Genomic DNA, 23,066 nt, shown 5'->3' with positions numbered 1-23,066 from the left:
ACAGCCATACATACACACACATAACTCTTAAAACCAAGACTTAACCTTCAAACAGCCCTTTGAAATTGCGAGGACTGGCCAAAATGTCCTCACCTTACAAAAATGTCCTCACTGTGTTGGCTAAAAATGTACACACACACAAACCCCCACGCCCTGTCTCTCTCTATACACTGTCAGTAGGCAGAGATTTATGGGCAAGACAGACATCAAGGGATGATAAATGTTTGTGGCCCCCCTGTGCCTACACACACACGCCCAGACACTCACACATTCAGGCTCAAGCGTATATTATGCTGAGTTAGAGTATCCACTACTGCAGGATTGTAGGATTCACCAACAACCGTTTGACAACCTGACCGTGTAGTAATATTGTTTAAACGATCATGTGTTTCACAAAGTGGCGAACATTCAAACTATTGTTTTGTATTGTTTGCAAATGAGTATATGTTAATACAGATTAGCTGTTTTATTTATGTTTCACAGAGCGTTCCAACTTTTTTGGAATCTGAGTTATATGTACATCGACTATGCAACTAAAACTTAATGAAAACGTATTACAGCTGTATAATTTTTATCAAATACATTGACAGTGAAGACTTTACTGAGGTTCATTATTTTTTAGACCAAATAACAAATGCCAAATACATTTCCTCACTACTAGAGATTTCCTTCAAAACACATTTGCTCTTGCTAATGAGTTGGATATAAACCTTCAGCAGTTGAACAGCTACTTCAGCTATAATAATTAATTAGTCAGCAGATCACCATGAAATGGATGGCAACAGTAAAACCTAGCAGCTATATTGGCTCGCTATCTAAAAAGGTAATTCCAAGTCTGGGTCATATTGTGGTACATGGTTCATTTCTCATTCTCACACAGATGAATTTGTGTGTAATGTGTGTCATGGAGGCCTGGTTGAGGAGATAATGCAGTGATGGATTTCTATCATCCAGTCATTGTCAAACATTTTCAGTTGCTTTGTGTTGCTGAAACTGTCACTCATCCACACCAGCACACATGTAGTCTGCATATATACAGTATATTATATATATATATATATATATGTGTGTGTGTGTGTGTTTATATATGTATACTTTGTGTGCGTGTTGATGTGGAGTGTGTGTGTTGAGTATCCCTCAGCCTGCTATCAGTCTCTGCTAATGCTTCATTCTCATGTTAACCTGCAGCCTGCGTCTGCAGCGTGCTGATAAAGCTCCCTTTGCATGTTGAAAGGCCCGTTTGCTATTATTGTTCAGAGGTGGCAGGGACCTGAAAGTGACTTATCAAATTGTCAGCTACACCCTCCCTTCCCACCTCCACCTCCCTGCCCCTTCCCCTTCCAGTCTACAGCCACATTTTATATGATTTATGCTCTCTTTTATCAGCAAGCATGTAACGGGGGGAATGTGGGCAGTAACCATTTCAAATACTTTTGTGGTTGTATGTATGTATGTCCATGTGGCATATTTTCATGGTCATCTCTGAAAGGGAGCATTGTGATTTTGGAACAATATTGCATTATTTAAAATCTTAGTTAGCAAAACAAAAACACTGTCTAATTCTCATCATTCCTCCGTTTTGGCAGGCGGTTCAGGTGTAGTCACTGTTATAATATATATAAATATTATTATAACTGTCATCAATAGAGAGAGCAATTACAGATTTTCAGTGTTCAAAGCACAAAGGGGTTGAACCGTATTGAGGTTATGCTGCTTTATTATCTCTACCTCCACCAGGGAGCTGATGTTATCAGTTCGGTTAGTTTGTTGGTTTATTCGTCAGCAGGATAATGGAAAAAATTACCAGCCTGATTGTCATGAAACTTGGCCAAAGAAGAAGCATTTTGGAGCAGATCTGAATCATGGGGTGGATGTTCAAATTATTCTTCACTTCAGGTAAAATTGCAAGATGGGGCATTTGACCTTGGAAGCTGCTGAGCAGCAGACTTGTTCAGCGAGTTAACCCAGTAGCACAGCACACACCCTTTGAGATGAAGAATAAGTGAGAGTGCCAGACTTGTTTTTAACGTCACAACACCCGCAGCAACTGCAGACAGGCAGTGGGAAATACCAGTATTAACATTTTCACATCTAACACTGTGAATTTAGGGTTTATTAATTAATGAACAGTGGAAAGACTGACCAAGGCAGTTTTGGTGAGTTTTACATTGTAGTAGTAGTCGTTTTAGGAGATCCACTGAGATCTGAAATCCTGATAAAACTTAAACTGAAGGGGGGGTTCAGTTGGACTCAAGGATGAAGTGATTACGTCATGATGGCCAGTGGTATCTGTGACTTCACACAACACATTTTTTACATTTTGATATAACTCAAGAATTCATATGCTAATTCTGACAAAATTTTATCCAAAAGGTCAAAGGTCAGCTTCACTGAAACATCATAATGAAACACTTTTCTGGCCATTATTCCACACCATAACTCAAGAAATGAAGGGAAGATGGTGACCATATATCACATTTGGTAAGATGGTCAGATACTGAATTGGTGACACTAATGTTGGGCGTCCACCTTGAAACTGTGCAGATTGTATAGATCCTCTGTGCTGCTGCTACGAAGATGTGTACGATGTGGATGTGACTACGTTTCAGAATTTGTAGCTTCTTTGCAGAAGCATCCAAACTTGAAGCATTGCAGTCCACCACAAGCTCACTGGTTTTGCTGATATTGATTGTCGTTGCACCATGTGATGAAGATCTGTCAGTCCTCTGTAAGTGAAAACAGCATTTTCACCAGAAATTATCCACTGGAATCATGCATGTCAATATAGTTGTAACTTCCATTTCACCAAAAAATACACTTAGTACCTTTGATTAAATTCCTACAAAGTCTTCACTGCATATATTATATCAGTCTGGACAGACATGGAGGTAAAATGCAACTTGACTGGCTGGTGGAGGCATACAACTGTACGGCGGTAATCCCAGTTATTGAATTACTTGCTTTGGCACAAAGCTAGGTGGCTACTGGCGAAAAGTGAAATTCAACTTTGCTTTCCCTTCTTTGCTGTTGATGACTCTGAAGAGACTTTTGTTTTATTTAGGCTTTTAGTTTTCAAAGAAAGAGTAGTGGGTTGCTCAAGAGACTCAGGGTATTTATAGTCAGTCAAGAAGGAATGGCTGCTTCTTGCAGAGATGTAGGAGAATGAGATAGATGGAGGGAGTGAGAGGAGGATGGATGGAACAAAAAAAAGAAGTAAAGGCAACAAAGAAAGAGAGTGAGAGCAGAGAGGAGGAAAAGACAATTTTCCATCCAATCCCTGAGCACTTTAAGGGATGAGTTGATTTACTGTCAAATCTGATGGTGGATTATCGATAATCTCAGCCGGGCCCCTCAATCTACCCACTCAGCCATAGCTGCACTCTCAGATAGAACCCTGGGCAAGGAGCTGGAGCAGAGACATTAATATAAAAGAGAGTGAAATGGAGGAGAGGGTGTGTTTGTTTTGTGTATGTATGTGCCCAAAATATAGCCAGACAGAGGGTGTTTTTCTGCCCAGAGAATTAGAGAAAGAAAAGGCCTTCAATTTTCCACTTGAGCAGATTTCAATTTACACACACAACCCCCTCCATGACTCCATCCTCCCATGGTTATTGATAGCATTTAGGGCTGCTGTGATAAAAGATTGGCCACTTAATGTTTTTCATTCATTGTTTTCCATCATTGACAGGACACTCACTCATACAGGAAACTGTGTTTGTTACAAAGCAGCTTTATGGCAAAGGATGTAAATGTGTATTTGGGTATGAATGCACTGGTCTGTCTGTGTGGTTAATTTAGAGTATGGAGGCTGATACTTTGAGCCAACATATTACTCTTTCAAAATGCTTTATTTGAGTCACATCAGATATTTGAAAGTGGAATTGCCAAATGTATACAAACAGTACTTACTGTCAGGGAGGTGGGGTTTTAGGGGACCTATGTGTTGAACCCAGATGCAGAAACGAGGGGGTGCTTGATTCAAATTAACAAAGAGAAAACCAAGGAAAACCAAAACTCAGGGAACTAAGAAACACTCACAAGGGTAAACAAGCATAAGACAGGGAATGAAGACAACACGTAACAAACACTGACAAAGAACGTGGCGTGGCTAGACAAAGACAATACAAGAAACACTTACTAAGGCTGTGACAGGGCTAAAGACAAAGACACACTAACATGGACTATGGCATGGCAAGAAACACGTACATGGGCTGTGGCATGGTTAAAGACAAAAACAAGACAACAAACTTACAGGAACTGTGGCAAGGCTAATGGCAAAGACAATACTAAATACACACTTACACGGACTGTGGCATACTAAAGACAAAGACAAGACTAGAAACACACTTACATAGGCTGTGGCGTGGATAAAGACAAAAAACAAGACAAGAAACAAACTTACTGGAACTGTGGCAAGGTTAGGGAACAGTGACGTCTGTTTCTGATGATGCGACACAGCTGGATCTGCTGCATTTACCGTTATATTCACACCCCCACCACCCTGCCCTCATTACACCGCTTAGACACATTCACTTATACTTACATTATTAGAAAAAAGTCTTCAGCACTAGCAAATAAGTATGAAACACTTTTATTAACGCACATGAGAATAAATGAGTTCATTCTTGGCTGGACGCCTCTTCCTGGTGAACAGGTGTTCATTTTCTGACCTGAACTTTATCAGCCTCGCTGTGTCTTCATTCCCTGTTCAATGAGACAGACTTCAGATCCGTCAGTGAAGAGAAACCTAAGAGCCATGAAACACATTATTTCACTCAGATAACACACAGAACAAAACGTGGCCACGTGAAGGCTTGTAATCATAACGTCAAAGTTTGAGACACATAAAATTTGATAAGTAGAGTGCTGAGCCCTATGATCAAATATGTTCCACACATGCTTGGAGGCTGTTGTTAGTGAGAGTTATAACATAACAGGTTGTGGATGAAATGAATTTAATTTAAATTGAATATTCTTGTGTTATTGCTCTTTGGAGAACGTAACGTTAAGCTAGGCTGATCTGAATTACAGCCATTCATTGCAGGATACTTACACTTAAACAGTTTCTCCACCACCTCATTCAAATGTGCCAGGTGTGGGGGCAGAGTCTTCATACTTTTGAAAGACTTCCGGGAAGGATGCACTGCATCCTTGCTCATGGCTCCCCACAATATGCCCTTTGAGACAGCAGGAAGATGGCAGACCAGAGGTACTTCCAGTTCGAGCAAGAATCAAGGAGCAAGGACACAATCATAAAGAGAAATGAGATGCACCTAATGTATGATTCTTCCAGTCCAGTGGGGGAAGCTCTAGCCTCTGGGCTGTATTTGGCCCACAAGACCCTTTGATCCAGCCTGTGATTCAGAAAAACAGATAAGCAATTACCTTTTTCAGTCATAAGGAAAATATCATAAAATAGTAGTAAAATGTTCTTCCGTGAATGCAACGCACACACATGCTGTGTATTCCAAGAGAAGTGGACAAACAAGTATTTTTTTGTTGTTGATGTTGAAGTAAAAGGCAAGCCAGTGTGGCTAGGTTAGTTGGTTGAGACACCATCAGCAATGAAGAAGGCCAATATCAAGTATCATTAAAGCAACTGTCATGGTAAACTGGATAAGGTTGCCTAAAGTCAACACTATTCAGTTTGGATGCACAATAAGTAGCTTTCCCAAAACCAAGTTCCGACAGAGGCCACGTTTTGTAGGCAAGTTTTGTGGTGAGCGAGCCAATAGCTAAGAAGCTGAAACCTCATTCACACTGAAACCAAGGAGAATTTGTCAAGGTGACCCTTGTTGATGCTGCATACTATCAGTTTGTCTGGAATAACTCATGGAGATGAAGGGAAACCCTGACGTGATAACTCAGTGTGATTGGGCCTTCATGGTGGACATTAGCAAGTACCTCTTAGAGCTGCACTTCCAGCTCCAGCCAGCAAGTATCATCATCATCATCTCTATCATCTGATATCAGATGCCTCACCAACGAGAAGCAGTTCCAGTCAAGACAGAGATTAGTGTGATATGTGTCCAATAATTTAGTATGGCCTTTAGTATGGAGAGAGAGAGCAAGAGAGAGAGAGAGAGGTTGGGGATGGGGGTGGGGGCAGAGATGCAATCGCAGTGACAGCTCTCATAATAGCTATATGTAGTATAGCATAGTGTACACATATTATATATCTATGTATGTGATGTATGATATTAGTAACAGTATATGTACACAATACAACACAATAGTCCAATCTAATAATAATGGAAGTATGACTAATAGTTATAGCAAATGCAGTGGATGTTAGGCAGCGCCATGAGAGGAGAAGTTTCTATAATCCACAATCCAGGTTAAACCACTCTCCATGGGAACCTGTGAGACAAGAGAGCACAAAGACTCTGGGGAAGAAGCCAAGTCAGTAACATGCCTTGATAGGACAGGAACGCATACAGATGGAGAGGGAGAGAAGAACAGAGGTTTGGGTGTCATTGGAAGTCCCTCGGCAGCCTAATCCTATGGCAGCATAGCTAGGGGCTGGTCCAAGGCAAGCCTGAGCCAGCCCTAAATGTAGGTTTTATCAAAAAGGAAAGTTTTGAGCCTGCTCTTAAATGTAGAGAGGGTGTCTGCCTCCCGGACAATAGCTGGAAGATGGTTCCACAGGAGAGGAGCTTGATAAGTAAAGGCTCTGGCTCCCATTCTGGTTTTAGAGACTTTAGGAACCACCAGTAAGCCTGCATTCTGGGATCACAATGTTCTACTGGGGTAATTGGGTACTAAGAACTTAAGTTCTTTAAGATAAGATGGTGCCTGACCATTTAATGCTTTGTAGGTAAGGAGAAGGATTTTAAACTCTATTCTGGATTTTACAGGCAGCCAGTGTTACATGGCTAATATCAGAGAAATATAGTCTCTTTTCCTGGTTTTTGTCAGAACATGTGCAGCAGCATTCTGGATTATCTGGAGATAATTTAGCAAGGAATTGGGACAGCCTGATAGAAAGGATCCTGGAAGTAACAAATGTGTGGACTAGTTTTTCTGCATGGTTTTGAGACAGGAGGTGCCAGATTCTTACAATGTTACGTAGGTGGAAAAAGGCAGTCCTTGAAATTTTTCTCACGTAGTAACCAGCAGGGTGAAAGGGCACATACAGCAAGACGGAAACATGACTGTACAACACTTTTGACTTGATCATCAAAACAGAGCTGAGCATCAAATACTACCAAGTTCTTAGAAGCCAAGGTAATATTTGAGAGACCACCAAAAGAGTTGATGGAATCTGGGGGACCAAACAGAATGACTTCAGACTTATTACATTCAATAAAAATTTGGGACATCTAGGATTTGATATCAGACAGGTGAGTTGTGAGATTAGCTAGGCTGGTCGGATCTGTGTGTTTTATGGAAAACTGAGTATCATCTGCATAAAAACAGTAAAACACAGGATTTTGAATAACCTGGCCAAGAGGTAGCATGTACATAGAAAACAGAATGGGGCAAGAACTGAGCTTTGAGGGACACGACAATTCAACTTAGCCTTCGAGGAAGTAGGGTTACCCAGAGTGACAGAAAAAGCGGTAAATGCGAAATAAGCTATGAGCCAAGAACTTAATGCCTGCGCAAGTCTCTAAACAATGTGAGAGGATACTGTGATCAACTGTGTTAAACTTACATTTCAAATCAAACAGTGACCTCTGTCTGCAATTAGCAGTAAGTCATTCGTAATCTAAACAAGCGTTGTCTGGGTACAATGAAGTGCTTTAAAACCAGACTGGAAACTGTTAAAAAAAACAATTATTATTCATGAATGATTTCAGTTGGGATGATGAATCTCTGGAACCTTAGATGAAAGAGTTTTGAGAGTGGTCTGTCTGTAACTTAAAGACATGGGGTTCAAATTAGGGGTTTTTTTAGCAGTAGGTGAACAATGGCATGTTTAAACTGTCAGGAGGTCAGAGAATTGTTTGTTTATTCATCTGAGGCACAATAAAAAAGAGCAGACAATTTCAATAGTCTGTCTTGCCAAACTGTCTCCCCACACTGTGCTCCTCCTAGAATGTGTAGTATATTTTAGTTTATACATTTTACTTTACAATTTATATTTTTGTTACTATCACCAACAGCAGCTATAGTCAGTGTTATCACCTGCATCTCTGGCTTCCCTCCAATTTACAGAGCTGTACAGTGAGTTACTGTTCATTGTTTAGCTTTATGGCCATAACTTTACGGTTTTTGTTCACTCTCAGCTCTCTCACAGTGTTTTCTTTTTACCACTATTGAGAAAAATATAAACTTTTTTTTTTAGCAGTCCAGTGTAAAAAAAAAAACAAAAAAAAAAAAAAAAAAAAAAACATCTCTTGCAAATGAGCCATCAGTTCTGCTGAGAAAATGTCTGGAAATTTTATAAAACTAAATATCCTTATATATATATTATTTCAACCAAGAAAACCATCCATACCACTTTGACAAGAAGCACCTTGATTTTCCATTCTTGGCTGTGCAGGGAAATACCTAAAAAGGTGGCTGTGAAGGTGGTTAATAAATTGCCGACACATCACAGAGTGACCCTGTTTGGGCTGCCTGGGACAGTCTGAAAAAGTAGGCTGAGTAGCCTCATGTGACCGAGTCAGTGGCGTCTTCATCAACACATTAAGGACTTTCTTTAGCCATTGTTGTACCATTAACTTTACATTGAAAAAAACAGCTAGCTAGCTGGATGAAAGCATGTCAAAAGGGACAGTTTCAGAACCACACGTTTATATATGTTTAATGTTACAAAATATATTTTGATCAAACTTGGCTGGGTGGACCAGTGAGCAATGTGGGTGGGCCAGTGCTGTCCAGACCCATTACTATCTTTGTGCCTTTATGCGCACAAAAACTTCAGGGTGTTAAAACTAAAATGCAAACGAACCTAAGTAACCCCCTGCTGGTACCATGGTAGTTATATGGTGCAGGGCCTTTGCTGATTAACAGAATAAAATGAGCGGCTACTATACTTAATTTCCACCACTGCTGAAATGCTTGCATGAAGTTTATAATGCTGTTTATATTTGTTGACTTATTTTGTTTTATTTTTACTGCTTCTTTACATTATATTACTTACTGTTATATCCGATTATAATAATACCCTAGAATTGGTTATTGTCAGGTATTAATCTGTGGCTTAAAGACCTATTAATCCATTTGGGGAGACAGCATGTTCCAATTGTGTGTTGTAAATTTTGGTAATGGAGTGAAACTCGCATTGTGTCTTTAAGGTGAACAGTCCCTTTACAGCTTGATTGCTCTGTCTTAATAGACAGGCTTGTATGTGAGCTTGAATCAAAGTTCATATCCATATCCTGAAATGCATTGGATTCATCTTCAATCTGATAATTTACTACTATTTTATTATTAAAACTATTTTGAGATTTTTCTTTGTTTCACGAAAAAAGTGATAATGCAGCTTAGTTTATTAATCAATGTTACGATTAAGTGTTACAAGAGTTACCTGGTTGAGTGACAAGTAAATATATCCATCTTTGACAAGACTAATAGAAGAATGATTAAGTTAGTAATGCCATCCTTGTCCTATCACAGGTGGTGTATAAGAACAATGACATCCGTCTTGAGTTGTCCCGCTTGGCACGAATTGTGGACCCGAAGATGAAAATCCAGGGTGAGGTGTCCTACAAGTGTGAGAATGTGGCCACCCTGGACCCCATTTCGTTCGAGACTCCTGAGGCCTACATCAGCCTCCCCAAGTGGAACACCAAACGAATGGGATCCATCTCTTTTGATTTTCGCACGACAGAGCCCAATGGCCTCATTCTCTTCACCCATGGCAAACCCCAAGAGCGCAAAGACACTGCCCGCAGCCAGAAGAACACCAAGGTCAGTCCATAATCCCCAAGATCACCCGCTGTTTTGATTCTGCTTTAAGAAATGCCATCTTGATAATGTCTGAAAATATTGGGTCACAAGGTAACCCACCTTATGTAGAATTCTTTAAAAGTGTTTTTCTCTTATATCCCATCTTGTAAATGAGCTATTGACCACTTTAGGTTTAACTTATGTCCGCTTTAAGGGTTGTGTTAGTTGTTCTCACTGGTTAAAAATCTGAAATCTGGATTTCACACCAGCATTAATTTGCTGATCTCAGGTTGAAAGTCTAATGTCTGTTTCACCTCTGACCTCACACAGCTGAGTGTGGTTGGCAGGGGTCAGAGGTGTCGTCTGTTGCATGTGACCACACCCAACAGTGATGTCCTGGTGTATTATTACATCACTGACTGATAAGTTAAACTACTGGGGCCAGTTGCACCAACAGGGCTTACGCCTGGTCTTAAGCCCAGTCAGTGGGAACTCTGGCTGCCGGCTTTATACATCCCTCAGGACTGTTTGAGTAAATTGGCCTCAAGGCAATTTCTAAATATGAAAAAGCAGTTACTTTTCTCTTAGACAAAGAAAATAACATAAAATAGCACACCAATACATTCTTCCATTCTATTCAATATCACATCATCAAGCAACATGGCAACTGTCAACAAAACAGAAGCAGATGCAGTGTCATGCTTTTCCAAGAGAAATAGACAAAAGTAAAGATCAAGTCAGTGTGCCTACGTGGATGTGATTGCAGTGATGAAAATGCTAATCTTGAGAGTCATTAGAGTTTGAAACATACTAAACTGGGTGAACTGCAATGACAGATGCACTTGGATAAAGTAAATGTCATGGAAACTCATTGATGACAAGTGGCTGTGTGATTTGGCCTTCATGGTGAAGGTCTTTCAGAGCTGAACCTCAAGCTCCAGCCAGCTTCTCAGGTCTCTGCTTTCAAATATGAAATCATTTGAAAGTGTGGGAAGTGCAACTGGAATGGGGTAACACTGTGCACCTTCTCTGCAAGAACGAAAGCCTGCTTTGCTTTGAACATGCTGGTGAGTGTGCACTGGGTGATTGTCTATTTCAGGCATTTGGCAAGAAAAGTGAACCAAAGGTACTGAACGTATTTGCTACACATTTCACAATTTCATTCGCAGTCAGCAGACTTGCAGTTTGTGTCAGACACAACGCAGCATTGTCACCAGCACTGCTGCTGCAAATTGCACTTTGCTTTTAAGCAAATGATCGATGTCCACAAGTCCACCACCTGTCATCCACAGGGTGTCACTGGCACCGAGCCCCCGCCTGACAGGTTATGCTCACCTCCTCACTAAGCAGAGTGGGCAATGACGAAACAACGATGAACATGAGTATCTTTATGTCAACCTCAAGACACACTATTAAATGTTCATACTGCATGTGGTGCCAGTTGTAACATCTCGAATTTGATGGCCAGGGTGTGTGTGAGTGTGTTATACCAGAACTTTCAGGCTGGAAGAATGACCAGGCTGCTCCTCTGGGACAGTAGCTATCCTCTGAAATGCTGGGTGATGACAGGACAGACAGGATAGGTAATATCCAAGGACTGAGTGGAATTCAGAATCAGAATCAGAATACTTTATTGATCCCTTAGGGGAAATTGGGTCAGTTGCAGTAGCTTCCACTGTAGAACAAGTAAATAGAATAGAAGTAAGAAATAACATGTATCTTAGAGAATATGTAAAAATATGTACACAACTCTTCGGTATAAATCAACCATGAATAATAAACAATATTAAAATATGTAAATGTAAATATCAGTCTATATATACTAAGTGCTTCCACATAGACCCCCTGGATGGAACGGTTCTCGGTTCTCCTTAGGTCCACAACCAGCTCCCTCGTCCGTGTGACGTTGAGCAGGTGGTTCTGTTTGCGCCATGTGACGATGTTTCCCACCACAGCCCTGTACTCAGCTTCCTTGACCGTGGTGATACATCCAACTATGGCAGAGTAATCAGATAATTTCTGAAGATGACAGGACTCTGAGTGGTAGTTAAAGTCTGTGGTGCAGATGGTGAAGAGAAAGGGACCCAGGACTGTCCCCTGCTGTGCCCCAGTCAGCGCCCCTGTCACACACACACACACACACACACACACACATATATATATATATATATATATTGCCAATGGAAAATATTGAGAAATACTGATAAATTGCACAAGGATTTGAAAACATTGCACATGGTTGGTATAAATAAGTTAAATACAGTTTTTGCTCTGTTGCACAGTAGAAAAATATATATGTGTCATAGTAAAAATAAAAATATATATGCATAGGTGTAGTACTTTAGGGAATATAAAAGAATGTAATATTGCACAAGGTATAGCATGTACAGTATGAGATAGAAGGATGTCAGATGAAAAAGCAAAAAACAGTGCATGTGTGGAGACAAACACATTATACAATGCCTGAGTTGAATAATCTGACGGCTGTTGGAATGAAGGACCTGCAAGTCAGTTGTTACGTGATACATGAAAGTCCTCAAGCGCAAGTAAGGTGCATAATGTGCCAATCTTCAATTCCCTTGCATAGGAACTACAATCAGCCATTACTCCCACTTACTTCAGTAATTGCCTTTATGCTGTCTTTATTCTTATTTATTTCATGCCTAAAATTGTCTGCAAATTTATACTGTAGAACTGAATGTAAATGTAAAAACAATATAATGGAGATACATACACAAGTTGGAAAATGCATTTGAAAAGTTGAAAAAGTTCCTTGAAAATAAAGCTCATTCAATCAAGTGGAAAAGAAGGTTACAAACAAAGTAAACAAAAAAGTGAATGGATTAGCCCTAAAATTGGTGCATATCTTGGCCAGTTCTTCTTGGGTTCTATGCATCAGGACCATGGATAGCATCATGAAGTGGGGAGAGAGAGACTGAAAATGACCTATGGGGCTGACGCTGACAGATCTCTGCGCAAAGCAGAGCTGACCACGACATGCACTTATTTCAGTGGGTTATTTTGGGCTTGACAGTACCCTAATTATTAGGTATATTTTCTAGGTTTCACTGCCTTCACAGGGAAATGCAGATGCACCCTGAAAGCACAGTTATAGCAGCTTGCACTGTCCTCCACAACATCTGTGTCACCAAGAGGATCCTCCTCCACAGGCAGCACCATCAACTGGTGCAGGAGGAAGAAGTGCTCTCTGTGCTCCTGCAGTGCACAAGGACATTGGTGGACAACTACATATTAAAGCCTTATGAGTTCAGACAGATCATTCTCACTGTTTCCCAACATGTTAACCATCTTCATTAGATTGTGTTGCATTATCATTTTGATTTAGCATAATTCAACTGTGTTTCATTGTTGGTGCGAGTGGCATCTGTCGAGTATGAAATGAAGTAGCAAATTCATTAAATCTGGCCATGTGACCATGTCCAAGAGTAAAGTCTTAGTTTATTGGCTGATTTTATTCATTTCTTAAATTGAATAAATAAATGGCTACTTTGTGTGAAATATACAGCTTTGCAGTTCATAGTAATGTTACTGGTTGTAGTAATGTCATAAGGTTACTGTGAACTATATCAATCACTGGAGAGACATCACTCGCTTCCAGTGGTAGGTCTAAGCCACTGCTTTCCACTTTGACCAAACCAGTAAAAGGAGGTGTATTGTCAGCAAAAACATAAACAATTATTTTCACTTTATACCATCGCTTTCATTTTTCATTTTCTTCAAAGAAATGTCTTTCCTTGTGTTGCTCAGGAGATCTCCCAACTTTTCCCTTGAATTGTTTTCTGAACGAACGCTGCATCAGTCATCAGTCATGTTGGACTGCTTGGAGCTCAGCATGGCCTTGTGCTGATTGTACAACTCCAACAATTTTCTTATTTCGGTTTCCAGCTGCAAAGACCAGTTGTGCAACCCAGCAGTTAGCAAGAACAAAATTTTCAGCTTCTGTTAAGTTCCTCTTGAATTATACTGAATGCATCTTTGAATACTTGTTAAATTATAGGTTGACCTTGGAATGTTTTCAAGAAATTACCACTTACATTTTCTATGGCATTTGCAATTGTTTTATCATATAAATCCTCTCTTGTGTGCATATTTTAACTGTATTGTGTATCTCTGTTGATGTATTTTTTTGCCCCGGTCCAGGTGGATTTCTTTGCAGTAGAGCTGCTGGATGGCAGCCTGTACCTGCTGTTGGATATGGGCTCAGGCACTATCAAGGTGAAGGCAACTCAGACAAAGGTCAATGATGGTGCCTGGTATCACGTGGACATCCAAAGAGATGGTCGCTCAGGTCAGTTGTGTTGGTGAAATTGACCAAACTGTTAAGTATGTAATATTATTCTAAAACCCATTAGTAATTGATAAGTAATGAGTAATAAAGTACAATAAGGAAAAAACAACAAAGTCTACCAAAAGCTTACCAGGCTGAATAGCAGTGTATCGCGTCCATCCATTTTTGATATAACATGATTCCTTCCTGATATCACTATTTTCTCTTGCATTAGTGCAGCCATGTCCTGATCTCTACTCTCTCCATCCCCACCACAGGCACCATCTCTGTAAACAGCAGAAGGACCCCGTTCACAGCTAGTGGTGAGAGTGAGATTCTGGACCTGGAGGGTGACATGTACTTGGGTGGGCTTCCCACTGACCGCACCAACCTCATCCTGCCCACTGAGCTCTGGACAGCGATGCTCAACTACGGCTATGTGGGCTGTATCCGTGACCTTTTCATTGACGGTCGAAGCAAAGACATCCGTCAGATTGCTGAAGCGCAAAACGGTGCCGGCATCAAACCCTCATGCAACAAGCAACCTGGCAAGCAGTGTGAAAGCTACCCGTGCAAGAACCGAGGTGTCTGCAAAGAAGGCTGGAATCGATTCATATGCGATTGCACTGGAACTGGCTACTGGTCACGCACCTGTGAGAGAGGTAAATGTGCATGCTCAGATGGGCCCATGTTTTGCTCTCTTGCATAAGCCTGAGGCTGGGTTCTGTTTTGCAAGTCTTTCATTAGCATGGAGACGTGGAAATGGGAGGTAGAACGACACTGCTGCACTACTGTAATTCAGTTTGCTGACAAAAGATGACCTGGATGAAAATCATGCGTGAAACTGTTGTTCAGAAAGTGAACAAAGCTTTAATTGGGATGGTTTTGTAGAACCGTGGTCTAGGGGCATAAATTGTGATTTAACAGCTAAAGATTAATATTGCAATGGTCAATTGAAAGGTACTAACAGCTTACTATTGTTTTAAATAGTTTGCATATTCATTAACTAATTAAAAAATTAGGGCAGGAAGATTTAAAATGTTTTTTTTTTCCATATGTGGTCATGTATGAAAAGAAATGAAGACTATGAGCTGACTGAATACTGTAAGCAAATTGTGTAAATAGTGTTTGTATACAAATGATTCTCTTCTAAGCTTTTTTATCCATAGAAGCAGTTGATCACTGTAACTGTGAGCGGTTTCCACTGCTGTGAGTTTAACTGACTAGTATTTCTGCTGCTGACTTACGAGGGTAGCGAGGTTCATCAAGTTGACTAATCATGCACATGCCTACTATTTAAATTCTTTGTGTATGTAACAGTTGCAGATGCTACGGGATAGATGAAAATGGTGAAAAAAAGAAGGGGAGAGCAGGCATTCTTCCATAGTCCCCCTGTGCAGAGTGAAGCTTTGTCTATTTCTAATGTCGTAAAGAGACATTTCCAGTTTACCCTATCAAAGGCTTTTTCTGCATCCAAGGCAGCTCTGATGTTTCCTGCCTGTTGTAATCATAAAATCATGCAGTAAGTCTCTATATTTGTGTCTAACTATAATAAAACCGGTTTGATCCTGATGGATTATGGATGTAGTGACGTTCTGTTCAGTTAGTGCTTTTCTGCTGTACCATTTATATCCACATTGATGAGAGAAATTGGCCTGTAACTTGTTGATAACATTTGGTCTTTGTTAGGTTTTAGGAGGAGTGAAATTGTGGCTGTGTTCATGTTTGCTAATATGTTTCAAATTTGATTTCACTTATCACTTTGTTGAGGAGCATTGCTAGAATGGACAAAGCTGTTAAGAGAACTCAGGAGGGATTTCATCGGATCCTGGTACTTTATTATTAGGCGTACAATTAAGGGCAGTGGAAAGCTCATGCTATTTGTATTAACTGGGTATTTTCATTCCTTCAACTGTTTTCAGCTTGAACAGTTTGTTCTGCCTTTGTAAAAAAAACAATTTTGGATACTGATCATTGAGGTTATAGTTGAAGTAGTTCTGCAGTGCTTGAATATGGCTATGATTGGCCATGGTCGGTTGTTGGTGTTCTTCAATCCCAGGTTGTCCATGTGGTGGATTGTGATGTTGTTGACTGTTTCTGCAGATAGTTTGAGCTGTCTGCTCATGAATTCCTGAACTTATTGTTCAGGGTCGTCTGAGGTTTGTTTGCAAGTACTAGTGAAAGCTAAATTGTCTCCCAGACTGCAGACTGCCTTTAAATACAGAATTGTCTTTTTCTTTTGTGACAACAGAAGTGAGTTGGATGGTCAGAGTGTTAACAGAGTGTTGTAGGGAACTGTTTTCCCTAGTGAGTGTGTCTATTTGGTCCTGACTGAATTCCAGGCTTTGGTGCAGTGCTTGGAATTCCCTGTGCAGTACTTCAATGAGTGTGATTCTGATGTCCAGCCCTGCAAGTTTATTTTCAATGGAAATTAGTACAGTATGTCACTTTTGTCTGAGCTGCACGGTGAGGATGTGCATGGTTTTGTACCCAGGCTGGAGAGTGAGTCAGTCTTTTGGGGTTTGGAGGTGAGTTGCGATCTTGGGTCTTGTACCACCTTGTGAGAGTTGTCTTCACAGTGGCATCACAGGTCCCGTGAGCCTGTACTGATTGGTATTGGCCCCCTCACTCTGACAGCTGCTTCAGAGTCTTCATGCAAGTAGCTGTCAGGGGGAACATCCATTGTAATGCTGGCTAATAGTTTCTCATCTACTATCTGCATGCCTGTTTCATGACATTTTATTGCATCAACTTTACACATCTAACATCAAACCTGTGACTTTAATTTTCCGACACATTGCTGCTTTGGGCTCTGGGCTCTGCACTGTCAGGTTCACCTTTTCACTCTTGGGTGACATTTAATAATTATGTTTACTATCAAATCTCATTAATGAGTGCCTACTCATGAACAATGTGGCATTCATCTGGCTAAAATAAACTATTTAAAAGTGTGCAGTTAATAGAATTTGCTGAATTCGACTTTGAACACTGAAGCAGGCTTAAAAAGTGGTGGTGTAACAGACATGCCTGTTGCATTTCCTTTCTCAAAAAACGTTTGTAAATTGTAAATTTTTCAATGAATATTTAAAATTATTATGATTTGCTAACTAGCGTTTTTTTTTTTGTTTGTTTTGTTTTTTTTTTTGACCATGTCATTGAAGTCTGGTAATTTTTGGATGAAGTCCCTCTCGATAGACAGCACAACAAGTGCATTCAATGTGTCCTGCCCCAGCGTACTTCAGAGAAACGATTTAATCCTCTTGAGTGTACGGAAACACCTCCCTGACTCTGCCGATGTCATCGGAGTTGTGATGGCTATTTGTGTTCATTTCAGAGTCTCAGAAAAAGTGCTCTGAAGGTTTTTTCCGTCAGCATCCTCAAAAGTGACAAAGCCAACTTTAACCCCCGAACTCCGCGTGACTGTACATCACAATCAGATCAGCTTTCAATTTCTCTTCACATCGTTTGGTGATCCCAGTCTCTTAAATTCCAGCTTTTCCTCCTAAGACATTGAGGAAAATGGACAAGAAAGCAAATAATCCACCTCGTTCATGGTAACACCCGCCATAGCTGAACTTTTTCTCTCTCCGTCCCAACTCTGGCACAGTTAGCCCAAGTTAGCCCAAATGATCAGTTAGCCCAAATGATCAGTAAATCATGGGTGCGTGACATGACACCTGTCAATCACTTACAAGAACGAAATGAATGAAAGCGGACTGTACGTGCTGGGGCTGTAAAAAATAAACCCTTTTGGAGATATTCTATGTTTTTCTTTTGACTGATTGGTGCTGTTGGTTTCACCTAAACTCAAGACAATCTGTTGTAAGTTATTTAAAAAATAATTTTCTCATCTTTTGTGTGCTAGCTTGGGAGGGCTGAGCCCTGTTAGCCCATTTATACCATATATCATTGAAATCAACATTGTTCAACCTGGTGCTTGACCAGCAGCACTCTTGTGCTTATGTGGTTTCCTCACACGTCCCATGATGACCACTCACAAGTATGCATTCACAGGCCATGCTCCTGCTCATTACAAGCTTTTGGGAGCAATTTGGGGTTCAGTATCTTGTCCAAGGACTGCCGAGGCCAGGGATTGAGCCACTGACCTTCTGATAAGTAGACGACCTCTGAAGATCATTGAAGGATCATTCATTGAATGAATTATTATCCAATGATATTGAGCTGAATCAGACAGTGAAACGCTGTGTCTTGTGAATTATTTTAGTTCGTTGATGACTCAAACAATCGCCTTACACATCAGATATATGACTTTTGCTTTGTGATATAATGCTTCTGGTCCTTCCTCCTGAACATTAACATTATATTTCATAACATTTCTATTCATGTTTCAGGCAAAACAATAAGCCTATGCTGTGATTTGCCACAGTAAAACCCTGGCTAGAAACCATTTATACACAGTATCATTTGCTCTAGATACATTGACTGATTGATTACTGATTGACTAGTAACATCCAATCACTTTATAAATAGACTTTGGTAATGGCACATTGTTCTTTCAAGATGGACTGGTCTGGATGTCTTGAGGTAAAGTTTTAAATGTTTGGGAAAAGCAAGGAGATCTCAGCGTTTTGAAAAAAATATCTAATCTGACATTGCTAGCTTTCCTCTGACCTAACATGGTTCCAGACCAGAGATGTTGCTGGCATCTCCAATTTTTTTTGTGAATCAAAAAGATCTGGTGTTAAGCTCACTGGCAGCTGTCGCCAAGTGCTTGCTCATGAGGGAATTGTTGTCTCTGTAGATAAACAGTTTGGTCTGTACCTGCTCTATATGAACAGTGTCCTGAGACTTTGGCTGTGAATTGGTGCTATATAAATAAAACTGAATTGAATTAAGCAGGATTAAAAAGTCTGGATGATACCTATCCAGTTATAGAGATATTTGAAAGAACAACACAACTTGGCAAACATCAACTGATAACATTGACATGATCCCAGCTCAGATTCCATATTGCAGTGAATATGGAAGGGCAGTTCAGTCTGGTTGTCATGCCAGGAGTGGATACTGAAATTGCCAAATCTGGCTGACATATTGAGTTAGTTTAACAACCTCAACATATCAATCCAAGGAGGTTACACGTGTATCCTGACATCTCTCCTCAGCCCCTGAGTTTCTTCATACAAGATATTTTTTGAATGCAATGAGAGATTCACCTTCAGCAGTTAAGCACGGGCTGCTTTGGTGTTATCACTGACATCTGGGACTGAATGATCATTTTGAATCAGCTGCATACACATGGTTTTATTGGTAAGGATGAAGAGCAGCTGTTGACAAGACATACAAAGCCAAATTCTTTCATGCAGACTTTTGGCCCCTCCTTTCACAGACCATGAGGATATTGTCCCCTCTTTCCTGACTCTGACTGCACTGTGCACCAAAAATATAATTTTGTTACCTAAAGAAAACGAGTCAGTTAAGTTGTGAAAAAAAATAAATAAATAAAAGAGCAAAAAACTAGTGGAAAGAAAGAAGATAAAACAAAGAAGGGAAGGGGTACGACTGAGTTTATTTTTTTGCTGCCAGAGCTCACCATGTCCCTATTTGGGAGATGGTTGTCCAAATTTATTCTACTGCAGTAATGCAGCCCACAGGACACACACCCACACCCACATGCATGCACACATACACCAAAATTTCTCTGTCAATGTTTCCTTGTCGATATTGCCACTATACAGCTGTATCCTCGACTGCAGTCTGTTATGCTTATTGTAGATACAATGCAGTTGTTCTGTGCCATAATAGGGTTAGGCTGGCATGACTAATAAGTGCATACACACAGTTTTTACACATAATCAACATGAACAAAGTAACAGTGTCACAAGATAATATGCTATTTGAGCACAGTCAGAGTAGTTTATCGCTGCTTAAGCTATACTGCAAAGTATGCCCCTTCCATGAATGCAGACTTACTTAGTTACTTACTTTGCTTAGTTTTTCAGTTAAACATTGCAGACTCAAAACAAACTGGCCATGTGCATCCACTGGGTGAATTACATCAGCAGGTTTCTGTCACCATCATCCTCCTCTCCCTCCTCTTAGTCAAGTAAAGATGTTTTCAAACTGACATTAGGAGGAGCAGATTGAGGCGAACACAGATCAGCTGAAAATGTTTTACCTAGACTGATAAAATTGGACCTAACGTGATGTCACTTCCTTGCCATTTCAAGGCACTGCCTCTCAAAATACTACACCTATGAACCAGTTGATCAAACACAGCTGCTTACAGTCATTGTAAACTCAAACACCAAGCAGGCATAAGGTAACAGGTGAGTGGACCTGTCTTCAACAGAAATGAAAGGCAACATTTCAGTAAGAGGGAGAGGGAGGGAGAGTGAGGATGAGAGGGGGAGCCTGTGAAGGAAGAGGGGAAGGGAGAGGGAGATGAAGAGGTAGACGTGGAGGAGGACATGGACAAAGACGACGAGGATCAAATTTATCAAATGAGATTCAAGCAACATTGGTTAACCATGTTGTAAACCATGATTTGACATTGAGAGAAGCTGGAGAGAGAGGCATGTCCAAACTATTCCATACAGGGCCGTGTGGCTGCAGGTTTTTATTCCAAACAAGGAGGAGGTTTATGGAATAGTCATCCTCAATGGCCACTACAGGACTTTTGTGTTGCTTCTCCAACCTGAAGGCCACGGCTGCCAACCACAGGTGTTTTCTGTGTCATGGAAATGCAGTCATCATTGTCTTTTTGCTGTGTTTCAGACATGGCACGCAGGGAGTGGCGAGTGCAACTTAAGTGGAACTAAAGAAAATAATTAAAGAAAACATTTTGTCTGACTATTAAGTTCTAAAATTTCAATTTCAATGTTTGCACAACTGTACAATGATTTATTGTATACCTCTGACAGCATAGTGCATTATTGATATTAGGACTGTATGTATGTATTAGGATTGCATATTAGAGATTTGGGACACTGTGGTGGTCATCATATTTTGGCAAAGACCTGACCGTTCACACATGTAGCTGTGCGAGGGAACACACAGTGACAGAAAAGTGGTCACAAGGGCAGTGGATTGGTTTTAACTGATCAGAGTTAAAATGATTAACACATCCCCAATCCCCACAAATTACTCTTACTACTTTTTAGCATATCAAATAACAGCTTTCTGATTATATCTCTCTGTCTATAGCACCTCTTCTCTTTTCTCATTCAGTGAGCCGCTGGATAATAATTTCCTCTGAATCTCATTTTTACTTTTGAAAGGAAAAGTTGTAGGGCATCAGTGGGTCAATCTGATATGGGGTGCACATTTCTACTTGAATTATTTTGCAAGGGATATTTTATTAAATGTAGCAATATAATTATCTGAGGCCAGAGATAGTGAGGATTGCATAATATGTTCTTCATTATCACTATTATTTGGCTTTATATGTATGTGATCATATATGCTAAATTTTCCTTTAGGTCATTTTTTGAATTTTGACAATTTATTATATAGCTGTGTTTCTCAGCTGATGCTGTGATAGGAAAGAAGTTGTGACACTTCAAGGTGAGGTGAGGAGTACTTACAATGTGTGTGTGTGCAATCCTGCAATCTACTTGTGGAAGTATCATTGGGCAAGATGCTGAACCCCAACCTGCTCCTGATGCTATGTCACTGGTGTGTGCAAGTCAAGTGCTGTTAATCGGAGTTTCTCCTCATTTAATAATGCACTTTTATCTCACTACCTTTTTGTTTTAGTTTTTATTTAGGTTAAAAACTCCTCAACTTGTGCAAATGAACCCACTCATGTCCACAGCGGACTTTTATAAATTCCTTTATAGCGCTTGAAGTACTAGCTGAGTTCAGCACAAATCCATTACTGTAAGCACCTCAGTGTCCGTACACCTGACAACTGTGTTTGATCAACTGGTTCATAGGTGTAGTATTTTGAAAGGCAGGAAGTGAGATTTCTGTGTCTAATGTAGAAGTGTGTGTAGTGTTTTGCAAAAAGTGTGAGGCTGAGAATGAGCTTATAGTTGTGCAGATCTGGGCTGAGGGTTTGCTGCTTGAGTGTCAGCTTTCACTAACTGTGTTACTTTTATTTTTAGTGTGTAAACAATTGTAAAAAACTGTAAGTTAATGAAAGTTTTTTTCTTAACAGGCTCTTTTTAGTCATTAGTCACAAGGGGTTGCTTTTGGGGGATTTTCCACAATATCATGTAGAAAAATAGGTTAATTTCAGATCCTTATAATTTTTTATCCATCCATAGTCTTGACTCTGTTCCTCTCATAATCTGTTCTTCTTCTTCATTAAGTATTCACATTGTGCAGAATTTAGAGACATTTTGGCATTCCTGTGGAATTTTCAACATAAAAAAAGTGTGTTGTAAATCTCAATTTTTCATCCCAACTCAATTTCTGTGACACTTTGTCTGCCCCTCTCTCACACATAGCCCCCCGCCACACACACACATACAGAAACTATTACTACTACTACTACCAGCAGTTCTGTATTTATTATACAGTATTATAGAAATAATACATACAACAATATTATCCAAACAGCAATTCATGCAGATTGTAATTATAAAAAGCATTTCACATCAAAAATTGATGAAAATGTTGGAATGGCAGAGCTGTACCTACCACACTGGATGTGTGTGGCGGCAAGCCTCTGTTTTGTGTGGGGAGGGTGTGTCTGTGTGACAGAAACTGCAAAATGCTTAGTCGGAGTAAAAGTAGACTGGCTGAGAGAAAGAAGCTGTTCAAGGAAAAGTGGTTGGCCCTGAAACACGCCATTGTATTCTCTTTGCTCGGCTGGATTAAGACACACTTTACCTGCATCCATGCTACACTGCCACTGACTTTGGCTTTGTTTGCAAGGTGGCTCAGCAGGAGGTTGCTTGCTGGCTGCCGAATGTTGCCAGAGGAAGACACAATGACAGAGGAGGAGGTGGTGCAGCAGCGGATGTACGTGCAG

The 23,066-nt window shown here is 40.3% G+C and overlaps 1 protein-coding gene across 11 annotated transcripts in view; it reads left to right on the top strand.

The window, feature by feature from the left end:
- The window catches only part of nrxn3a (neurexin 3a), a 207,503-nt gene that overhangs the window by 101,305 nt on the left and 83,132 nt on the right, over positions 1-23,066 (top strand). For all 11 annotated transcript variants that reach the window (XM_041954646.1, XM_041954643.1, XM_041954642.1 and 8 more), the window contains 3 exons: positions 9,568-9,861; positions 14,002-14,149; positions 14,407-14,790. In XM_041954646.1, the coding sequence (XP_041810580.1) occupies positions 9,568-9,861; positions 14,002-14,149; positions 14,407-14,790 (826 nt within the window). The remainder of the gene's footprint in view (positions 1-9,567; positions 9,862-14,001; positions 14,150-14,406; positions 14,791-23,066) is intronic.

This window comes from Chelmon rostratus, chromosome 15 (genome assembly GCF_017976325.1).
Source record: "Chelmon rostratus isolate fCheRos1 chromosome 15, fCheRos1.pri, whole genome shotgun sequence".
Taxonomy (NCBI): domain Eukaryota; kingdom Metazoa; phylum Chordata; class Actinopteri; order Chaetodontiformes; family Chaetodontidae; genus Chelmon; species Chelmon rostratus.
The sequence above is the reverse complement of the archived record's forward strand: the minus strand, read 5'-3'. Positions and strand labels throughout refer to the sequence as shown.